We start from the raw sequence: 11,570 nt of genomic DNA on the forward strand, positions 1-11,570 counted from the left end.
CCGCCCCCTGCTACGCTTCCCTTCCCTTGGAATCCAGTCCGTAACTCTTAGTGACCATCGGTTATCTTCCCTCCTCATTACATGTCCGGCCCATGCCCATTTCTTTTTCTTGATTTCAACTAAGATGTCGTTTACCCGCGTTTGTTGCCTCACCCAATCTGCTCTTTTCTTATCCCTTAACGTTACACCCATCATTCTTCTTTCCATAGCTCGTTGCGTCGTCCTCAATTTCAGCAGAACCCTTTTCGTAAGCCTCCAGGTTTCTGCCCCATATGTGAGTACTGGTAACACACAGCTGTTGTACACTTTCCTTTTGAGGGATAGTGGCAACCTGCTGTTCATGATTTGAGAATGCCTGCCAAACGCACCCCAACCCATTCTTATTCTTCTGGTTATTTCAATCTCATGATCCGGATCCGTGGTCACTACCTGCCCTAAGTAGATGTATTCCCTTACCACTTCCAGTGCTTCGCTACCTATCGTAAACTGCTGTTCTCTTCCGAGACTGTTAAACAATACTTTAGTTTTCTGCAGATTAATTTTCAGACCCACCCTTCTGCTTTGCCTCTCCAGGTCAGTGAGCATGCATTGCAATTGGTCTCCTGAGTTACTAAGCAAGGCAATATCATCAGCGAATCGCAAGTTGCTAAGGTATTCTCCATCAACTTTTATCCCCAATTCTTCCCACTCCAGGCCTCTGAATACCTCCTGTAAACATGCTGTGAATAGCATTGGAGATATCGTATCTCCCTGTCTGACGCCTTTCTTTATAGGGATTTTGTTGCTTTCTTTGTGGAGGACTACGGTGGCTGTGGAGCCGCTATAGATATCTTCCAGTATTTTTACATATGGCTCATCTACACCCTGATTCCGTAATGCCTCCATGACTGCTGAGGTTTCGACTGAATCAAACGCTTTCTCGTAATCAATGAAAGCTATATATAAGGGTTGGTTATATTCTGCACATTTCTCTATCACTTGATTGATAGTGTGAATATGGTCTATTGTTGAGTAGCCTTTACGGAATCCTGCCTGGTCCTTTGGTTGACAGAAGTCTAAGGTGTTCCTGATTCTATTTGCGATTACCTTAGTAAATACTTTGTAGGCAACGGACAGTAAGCTGATCGGTCTATAATTTTTCAAGTCTTTGGCGTCCCCTTTCTTATGGATTAGGATTATGTTAGCGTTCTTCCAAGATTCCGGTACGCTCGAGGTTATGAGGCATTGCGTATACAGGGTGGCCAGTTTCTCTAGAACAATCTGACCACCATCCTTCAACAAATCTGCTGTTACCTGATCCTCCCCAGCTGCCTTCCCCCTTTGCATAGCTCCTAAGGCTTTCTTTACTTCTTCTGGCGTTACCTGTGGGATTTCGAATTCCTCTAGGCTATTCTCTCTTCCACTATCGTCGTGGGTGCCACTGGTACTGTATAAATCTCTATAGAACTCCTCAGCCACTTGAACTATCTCATCCATATTAGTAACGATATTGCCGGCTTTGTCTCTTAACGCACACATCTGATTCTTGCCTATTCCTAGTTTCTTCTTCACTGTTTTTAGGCTTCCTCCGTTCCTGAGAGCCTGTTCAATTCTATCCATATTATAGTTCCTGATGTCCGCTGTCTTACGCTTGTTGATTAACTTAGAAAGTTCTGCCAGTTCTATTCTAGCTGTAGGATTAGAGGCTTTCATACATTGGCGTTTCTTGATCAGATCTTTCGTCTCCTGCGATAGCTTACTGGTTTCCTGTCTAACGGCGTTACCACCGACTTCTATTGCGCACTCCTTAATGGTGCCCATGAGATTGTCGTTCATTGCTTCAACACTAAGGTCCTCTTCCTGAGTTAAAGCCGAATACCTGTTCTGTAGTTTGATCCGGAATTCCTCTAGTTTCCCTCTTACCGCTAACTCATTGATTGGCTTCTTGTGTACCAGTTTCTTTCGTTCCCTCCTCAAGTCTAGGCTAATTCGAGTTCTTACCATCCTGTGGTCACTGCAGCGTACCTTGCCGAGCACGTCTACATCTTGAATGATGCCAAGGTTCGCGCAGAGTATGAAGTCGATTTCATTTCTAGTCTCACCATTCGGGCTCCTCCACGTCCACTTTCGACTAACCCGCTTGCGGAAAAAGGTATTCATTATCCGCATATTATTCTGTTCTGCAAACTCTACTAATAATTCTCCTCTGCTATTCCTAGAGCCTATGCCATATTCCCCCACTGACTTGTCTCCAGCCTGCTTCTTGCCTACCCTGGCATTGAAGTCGCCCATCAGTATAGTGTATTTTGTTTTGACTGTGCCCATCGCCGATTCTACGTCTTCATAAAAGCTTTCGACTTCCTGGTCATCATGACTAGATGTAGGAGCGTAGACCTGTACAACCTTCATTTTGTGCCTCTTATTAAGTTTCACAACAAGGCATGCCACCCTCTCGTTAATGCTATAGAATTCCTGTATGTTACCAGCTATTTCCTTATTAATCAGGAATCCGACTCCTAGTTCTCGTCTCTCCGCTAGGCCCCGGTAACACAGTACATGCCCGCTTTTTAGCACTGTATATGCTTCTTTTGTCCTCCTAACCTCACTGAGCCCTATCATATCCCATTTACTACCCTCTAATTCCTCCAATAACACTGCTAGACTCGCCTCACTAGATAGCGTTCTAACATTAAACGTTGCCAGGTTCAGATTCCAATGGCGGCCTGTCCGGAGCCAGGTATTCTTAGCACCATCTGCAGCGTCACAGATCTGACCGCCGCCGTGGTCAGTTGCTTCGCGGCTGCTGGGGACTGAGGGCCGGGGTTCGATTGTTGTATTCATATAGGAGGTTGTGGCCAAGTACTGCACCAGGGTGGCCAATCCTGCTCTGGTGAGAGAGTGCGTTACCGGTTCTGGTCACCGGGATCAGGCCGCACTCCAGGCCTGTTTGTGCAATTTTCTCAACACACGGTTTTTTTTTTTATTTTCCGGTGGAGAATTGCGCGGCACCGGGATTTGGATCACGGTCCTCTTGCACTGGAGACGGATACTCTACCGTCCCCGTAGGAGTTAAATTAAAAATTAATTTATGGGGTTTTACGTGACAAAACCACTTTCTGATTATGCACGCCGTAGTGGAGGACTCCGAAAATTTCGACCACCTGGGGTTCTTTAACGTGCACCTAATTCTAAGTACACGGGTGTTTTCGCATTTCGCCCCCATCGAAATGCGGCCGCCGTGGTCGGGGTCCGATCCCGCGACCTCGTGCTCAGCAGTCTAACACCATAACCACTGAGCAACCACGGCGGGTCCCGCAGGAGTTGTACTCCTCATTTAACCTGCAGTGGTGCCCTATTTGATCAGTCAAGGTGGACCAATCTGAGCTCGGTTATACCGCATGGATGGCACTCGGCTAGAGAACCTGGTATTTATGACCTGCACATGTGAGGCCATACATATTTGAAGATATATATCTTTTTTTTTTTTTTTAGGAGGGTTCCCGTACAGTGATAAAATAAAGGAAAAGACATTAAAAGAAAGAAAAAAAAGGGCGAAAAAAAAGGAACATAACAGGTGATTTGAACTCGTGACCCTTCGATGTTGCCCGGAAAGATAGCTCAGTCGGTTGGTTCGTCAGGCCCCAGGCTACTTTCTAGCGCCGCAGCTCCTGCTCCGAGCCTCACACTTACGTGGAAAGAGACTCATGTTGTCCGCGATAGTCGGTTTAGTCGAGTGGTTGGAAGGCATACTTTCTAGGAAAATGGCCGCTCGAGGAGAAGAGCGAACTCGAGCGGCTTTAGAGGCTAGGAAAACTGCCTTAAAATATTTAGACTTGAGGGAAAGCTTCGTTAACAAACTATAACACGGCAATCAGCACTCGAATACGACGAGAGAAATTACTGAGACGTGGAAAATTCCCTTGAAAAAAATCTGGTTCGCGAGACAGATGCTTGTATGTATTGAACCTCTTAATGTGTGTATATATATATATATATATATATATATATATATACATGGGGCAGTAAGTGCACGTAGTTCCGATTTCTTTCTCCGAAAAAAATGGTGTTTTGCTTGATCCTGGATTGACTCACTTACGTAGTACACTAAGCTTCAAACTTACGTCATGAAACGTAGAGACGCGTGCATCAGCACCAGCCTTCTACATAACGGATTACGTGTAATTGACAACTTCTAACAACTTACAGCTTTTGGAGTTTTGTAATTGTTCGATTACTTTTCTTACTCGGTAACGTTCGCCATAATTGAATTACGCTTTCCGGTAACCAATTACACGTAACCAGTTACTTTGTTGACCCGACAAGTTGCAATAGGCAACACAGGTTTGAGCACTTCAATTTGGTGGGAACCACAATAGAACCCATGCGCTCGTGGCACGCAGCGCTCTCATGGATGTGAACGTTCGTACAAGCAAACGCAGACGCTCAGTATTTGTTTACTTGCCTTCAATAAAGGTTGCGCAGCCTATTGTCGGCACCGCTTTCTGCGTCTCGCGATTGTTCCGCGTTTACCAGCCACATAAAAAAAATGCCAGAACGCTCATGTTCAGTTAGCTTAGACTTCGCTTTTTCCATTGTCATCGGATAGTTTTCGGTCTTTGTTCGCCAATTTCTCCGTCCGGTGTTCGTACGTTGTGACATCGCCCTTCCGTCCGGAGCGCAAATAGAGCGAGTTTTCAGCGTCGCTGTTGATGGCCTCACAATAAAACGAGGGAAGATGACCGAACAGAAATTGAAAAGCAATTGTTAGGGCAGACAATGTCTTAAAGGCTGCAGAGGAGGTACGAAAAGGGCCAGGCCGGCTCATTCTATTGAATGTATTTGTGGAATGATAAAAAGGTTGCGAGGAAGGTAACGTAAAGGTATTCGACTACTTGTTAGCAATTGTTCAGTTACTCTCATGGGGTAGAAATTGTTCACTAATTAATTACACTTTTGAATAGAGTAATGTTAATTGGAATTGGTCGCTTTTTTTTTTTCTGTAACGTGTACAAGTGTGTTTACACTAAATAATTTTATCTTGTCACGCAGGTGCGGGAAAATACAAATGGTCACATCGTGAAGCAAGAAAACACAAAACAAGATACTCCCAAAAGCACACTTATATTCAAAAAGGTAAGTCAATGCACTCTCCTGTCTTTAGAATGTTGAACCTTTGCCAAAAAACTTGGACAGCAATATTTATTTCAACCCGAATGCTGCACATCACATGTAGATTTATGATTCTCCCTGTTCTCCAATTAGAATTATTGCAGAACAATGAATCAGCGCAGTCGCAACTCTGTGTCACTATCTAAAGGCAATACTGAAAAGTTTCGTAATGTACGGAGGACAGGTTGTGCTATAGTTATGCCCTTTGCAAGTTTGCACCTATTTGCGCACTCTTGAAAGTCTATATTATATTCTAGTACATTCTCTTCACTGCCACGGTGGCCTTAAAGCACGGCACATGACCAATTGTTGTACGGCTCAGTTATGGCCGAACCTGCTGTGTGCTAGGACCCATGCCTTCCCACTAGCACCTAAGGGCTTTCCCCTCGGGGGTCATACCTTCCCACTAGCACTTAAGGGCTTACCCCGCAGGATCAAATTAAAGTACACATGCATGGTGACAATGCACAAGCAACGAGTGATTTATGACAACGTGCGGGTTGCTGCTTTCGATGCAGATGCGGCCATTCCTGCAAGGCATCTTCCCGATATGCTGCACGACTAACGCATGCGGATGCTTCGCCATCTTCACCTACACACTAACTATAGTGGACTTCGCACACGACTGCGGCTTTCAAGGCTACCAGGCCGCCATGTTGATGACAGCTATGTCTGTGGGCTGGGCGGTGGCCAGCGTGGCACTTGCGCCGGCCGTCGACGCGGGGCTAACCAGCAAGGAGACGGTGGTCTTCACCAGCTTCGTGGTGCAAGGCGTCGGCTTCGTGTTTATGGCGGTGCTGGGCGAACACTACGCGTGGCTCGTGACCGGCAGCATTCTGGTCGGCTGGGGTCAAGGCAGCCGAGGCTTTCTGCTCTTCGTGTTCGTGCCCGAGCGCTTCCCCAAGGGACAGATTCCATTGGCCTTCGCGCTCATGAGTCTTTCGTGCACGCTACCCTTCTTCGCGCGGGCGCCCATCATCGGTAAGTCTCTACCATGCTAGTGCACGCTTCTACGGGGTTTAAAAAAAAAGGAAAGACAATCTCATTACAGCGGGCCGCATATGCCAAACCACACACTGATATGCCGAGCTCTGATTGGTGATGCCATGCGCTTAGCGAATGACCGTTGTCTTCGTATATACTTCATTCTTGCTTCTTTCAAGCGTCACAAATATGCAAAAATTACTAACCCAGAGCAATGAGTCACTGAGGTGAACGATGAAGGAGGCTCGCATGGTTTTCTATCACCTCATAAAGAAAGGTGAAACGACACGCGCAGCTACATATTAGTCCACGTTGAAGACTGTGGCCAGTGTTGGGCTGCTAAGCACGTGGTCGAGGGATCGAATGCCCGCCATGGCAGCCGCACTTTGATGGGAGCGGAATGCGAAAACACCCGTGTACTTAGACTTCGGTGCACGTTAAAGAACCCCAGGTGGTCGAAATTTCCGGAGTCCCGCACTACGGCGTGCCTCATAATCAGATCGTGGTTTTGGCACGTAAAACCGCATAATTTCAAGGTTGTGGCCAATACTTGTCAAATGGCTTCAGAGTACGCAGCCTTTCCCCAAGTGTACACATAACACGCCCCCTCGTCCGTCGTTTGTTCTCTTCGCTAACGACAACACAGAGTTCGATCGCATTTTGTTGCGTGAAGCGGATCGGATCGTTCAGTTTCGTAGCAGACTTGCCCTGTCTGCTATGTGCGCTCAAACGATGACGATGTTCATCCATCATGTTATTCATTTGACATTTGGAGCTGTGTTACGTCTTATATATATATATATATATATATATATATATATATATATAGACAGAGAGAGAGAGAGGTGGGGAGGTCAACCGGAAGATAAACATCCAGTTTGTTACGTTGCTGATGCCATGGCTCGACATTTTCCCATCAGCCTTGCTTGAACAAGTGAACTGAGTCCCCCGCCGCTGTGGTTTCGTAGATATTTGCTGCTTTACTGCTGAGCACAAGGTCAAGAACGTTTCGTGCATGAACGCTCTCGTAAACCGACTTTCAGGCGCACGTTAAAGAACCACATGTGGTCAAAATTAAACTGATGAAATTTACTATAGCATCTCTCATAGCAACCCCGTTGATTTGGAAAGCGTAAGTCTATATTTTAGGACTGAGTGCGAGTGAAATTGGTTTACAGATGAATAAACGTTCTGTGTACGTGCCTGGATCACTCCCTTCCGACAGCGCTGCGCGGGCAGCGACTAATGTGTCGTCCGTGAATATGAGGAAAGGCATTCTGAAACCGTGGCTTATTTGCAGCAAACGAAAAGTCTGGAACGCTTTACAGCGCCAGCACAAGCTTACGACAGCCTTAGTGGTTGTAAACTTAGTCTCACTATGTCCGTACATCTTTCTCCAACTTGCCTTATTCTGAACTCACTGTAACACTGAGCGGCTCTGACCTCGCTTCATTTGTAAACGCAAAGCGCCAGAGCGCTACCCTTGTTTTGACGGTTCGGGGTGACGTCCTTATGCTTTCAATTTCCCGGGACGAAAAGCAACTAGGAACGACTGCGGGCCGCTGGCGTGCAAAAAAGAGCGCCGCATATACCTCGCCCACATCTCCCATGCTCTTGCAGAAGATACGGCCCGTGGCGAGCCAAGTCTGGTTCGGTGAGTCGGCCAGAGCATCGCGGAGCCCGCAATAACAGCGCACCCCGGCGAAGCCTGCTGTGTTGTACTTTTGCATGCTTATTTGCGAAGTATCGAGTTCTGGAACACAACGTGTTGAGTCACGCGGCTGCACACAGCTGCGTATGTGGGCAGTTTCCTCCTTCTTTCGGTAAGCTGCGTTTCAGTGACGAGCGGTTGCAGTACACTCTGAGGAACAAAAGTTAGTAAAACGGTAGTAATGAGTTGTAATTTACCACCCATTACTACTTTTTTTTTATTAGCTGTTTACTACCTTCGATAATTCAGACTTTCTATAAGCGCTGCCTTTCCTAAGCAGTTACCATGTCACAAAGACATCTTTGTAAAAAGTATGACCTCGTCTCGCATGTGGTCTGTTATGCTGTGTAGTGGCGATCTTACTGCGATGTTTAGATAAAATATAGTTTTTATCATAACGCTGGATTAATAGCTATATTCTGCGTTGTCGCGCACATATAGACAGTCTGTACATTATACAAATATAGGTTCCTGTTTGTTTATCCAAATACATAGGACGAGCGAGCCCAGCGGTACAACCTGTGCTTCTAAAGGTTATGGCTATATATACTTATAAAGTCGTTCTTAGAAAGATGTCGCTTACTATATCCACACCATTGTATTGTGTGATACGTTGTTGTCGTTTAAGCCTTTCTGTGCAGTGCAGAGAGAGAGAGAAGCATTTACTATGGTAGAAAAACTGAGAAGTCGGCCTGAATCAAAGTTCTGACCTGATACTCAGAATTGGGGAAGGGAGACTGTAGTAAAAAGAGAGAGAGGGAGAGATGTGTTGATGATGAGGGTAACGATGGCGGTGAGTGAACAAGAACAGCAAATTCTCTTCAAAGTCTCAAATCTAAGCGGTTCTCGTGCAAGAATTCGACTATATAGAGCTTTTACAACATCACGCCCACAAGAATCCGGCCAAGGTCCCAATAGAACCTCTTCAAAGATTACACGTAACTTAATGTTTGTGTCATGACCCTTACAAACCATTCTTTGATGACATTATAAACATCACTAAAACGTGTGGCAATGCAGTCATCGTTATTTTCCTTCTTTTTTTCCCGTATATATTTTTATCCTACACTTCTATAATAGAAGCGACTTAGTTATTTCTTGCCAATGGAAGCGCCGCTTGTAAACAAAACAGGCCCCACTAACTTAATTCGGTAACAAATGCCTTTACACCGATGACTTTACTATCTATGGTTCGTAAACTGGCTACCTGTGCGAGTCGTATGCACTACCTCCTTTGGATATGCTGCAACTACCGGCACCGTTACGAACAGCCTTTACTAGAAACTTAGTTACCTTTGTTACAAGCAGTTACTACCTTTTAGTTAGCAGCTGACGCAACTTTTTTTTTCTAAGATTGTAGCAGTGTTAGCCTCGGCTTTCCAGTGCGTGTGACCACAACTAACAGAGTCTTCGACGGCGCGACTCTCACTTGGAGTTCTGGGTAAAGCACATGCTATAGTTCGTTCATGCGATACTAATTGTAAAAGTGGCTTTGAACCACGTTTGTTTCGTGTTTCACGTGTTGAAATATTTCCCAACCTTTCGTGGAGACCGCTATGTAATTAAATTTGATTCGTGTTGTTTATTTAGTTAAATTATGGGGTTTTACGGGCAAAAACCACTTTCTGATTATGAGGCACGCCGTAGTGGAGGACTCCGGGAATTTCGACCACCTAGGGTTCTTTAACGTGCACCTAAATTTAAGTACACGGGTGTTTTCGCATTTCGCCCCCTTTGTTTTGTTTAGCTTTTCTTTTTCTTTTCGGGCATTCATTACTTACCACCACCGGCGTGAAACATTTTTAATAAAAGAGACCAGCAAGATTACTCACGAATGGGCGAGCATCGCAGGTGCTATAGATCTCACCTACGAAAAAAAAAAGGTTTCTTGCGCATTAAAATTCCTGTTGCGGACTACTGTGAAGGCATTGTCACCGCCCATCATCTCTTTTTGTGCGGCATCTTTTGTGTCGTCTCCCAGCTTATTGGCAAATTTGTTTTCAAATGTGTCCTTTCTTCTCTCTCCTTTTGTTCAGAACACCATGCCCACCTGTCAGCTTCGCTTAACTACATTTCGCCCAGTTAAGATGGAGCGCTGAAAGAGCGAGGACGTGAGGGGCATATATAAGAACTATAGATGTAGGTTTAACTGATGGTATTATCATATGGAGAGGTTGGAAGCAAACCACTTTCCCTGGGCATTATCACACACCGTTCCTAGCGCACCTAAAGGCTCAAGAGTTAATTGACGCGTTTAATGGTGCTAATTGGCGCGCAAGTGTGCGCAATTGTGCTTCGAACTCGTGTCCGAAATAAGCCAGATACATATTCATGCAATAAACGGCCTCTCTTTAAGGCTTGAAACAAGCCGCGGTATGAGTTTGCGCATATGATCCAAAGAAACAAACCGTTCCGTATCTTATGAAAAACAGGCGCACAAAGCGCGGAAACGACATGAATAAAAAGGAAAACTCAAAGGTCGCATATTTACGGAAAAGAAGGCACAAGAACTATCTGCGCATGCTCATAGCACGTGGCTCATGGAAAGGCAGCGCCAAGCCGTCAATAATGGACAGCACAAACTCGTCTATATATCCTGTGTCCATGACTTATTTTCCGTCAGTATGCGCAGGTAATGTTTCCGTCTGCCTTCGTCACCCCCCCGCCCTTTTTTTTTTTTTTTGAACTACCATTCTCTTGTGTCCGTGCTTTGTCGTTCTAAAGGAAATAACGGTTGGCCATCTAATGCTTTCAGTATACCGCACGCACATCTTCCTTTGATGGGCATAAAGCGAAAAGTTCAACAACGCGTGCACCCAACGCCTTCATCCAACACTCGAATATAGACTACCGACTCTCCTCTTTCGCAGGTTACGTTCGGGACACGCTGGGCAGCTACTTCATGCTCATGGTGGGCCTGGCCGCCATGCAGGTCGTGCTGGCCGTGTGCTGGGGCGCGCTGGCTCTGCTCAAGTGGAGGCACCGGACGGCGAAGCTGCGCATAGCCCTCGCATTTGCCTGACGCACTCCTGCGAGGTGTCATGTATTGTAGTAGCCGCGACCATCGTGTCGGTTGTTCGGACTGTACGCCGAAAGCCATTCCGCGCCGAGGCCTTGCGCGGTGTCGCATGGCTCAAGGGCCTCCGACACCGGCAAAGAAGAAAGCGCAAGGATGGAAGAGGGACGAGAAGAAAAGGGGGAGAAAAACGGGAAAAAAAATCGCGACGACGAGAGGCTCCAGGTCATGCTACAAAGTTTGCAATAAACATTGGTTGCACTCTGGCGGTTCGTAAAGCCTCCACGTCATAAAACTTGAAGCACAACTAATGTTATGCATTCGACTAGTCCCGACCAACTTGGTTTGCACAGCGCTCCGGAGCTGTCTCTCGAAAACCTGCCCGAGCTGAACGCTTGGCCGCTCCCGGGGCCATCGGAGTAGCCACATGATCGGGATTCTGTCTGACCTCGGTCGCGCTCCCAGCTCGACGGTAAACATGGCCCAAAGTGTTGTGGGCTGGAACGCGGCGCTCTGAATGAACCAGGCGATTGTGTTACGCACGCTCGATTTCGACCTGCTGAATGTAAACCGCACCGCGAGAGCCCGAGCTCGGAAGTGATTGGTCGAATGCGCGGAAAGTATTTGGGTTGTTCAGTAACGTTGCAGTGCATAAGACAAGGACATAAAACACAGAAAATACAACGTCGCCCCGGGTGCGCCCCTGGTATA

The 11,570-nt window shown here is 46.3% G+C and overlaps 1 protein-coding gene across 3 annotated transcripts in view; it reads left to right on the top strand.

Annotated features, from left to right (window-relative positions):
• LOC126548583 (monocarboxylate transporter 13-like) overlaps nt 1–11,125 on the top strand; it is a 51,901-nt gene extending 40,776 nt beyond the window's left edge. For all 3 annotated transcript variants that reach the window (XM_055063322.2, XM_050196832.3, XM_050196833.3), the window contains 3 exons: nt 5,029–5,112; nt 5,667–6,129; nt 10,714–11,125. In XM_055063322.2, coding sequence (XP_054919297.1) covers nt 5,029–5,112; nt 5,667–6,129; nt 10,714–10,865 — 699 coding nt within the window. In that variant the 3' untranslated portion in view covers nt 10,866–11,125. The remainder of the gene's footprint in view (nt 1–5,028; nt 5,113–5,666; nt 6,130–10,713) is intronic.
• The last annotated feature ends 445 nt before the right edge of the window (nt 11,126–11,570 follow it).

The sequence above is a fragment of the Dermacentor andersoni genome, chromosome 1 (assembly GCF_023375885.2).
Source record: "Dermacentor andersoni chromosome 1, qqDerAnde1_hic_scaffold, whole genome shotgun sequence".
NCBI classification, from domain to species: Eukaryota; Metazoa; Arthropoda; class Arachnida; order Ixodida; family Ixodidae; genus Dermacentor; species Dermacentor andersoni.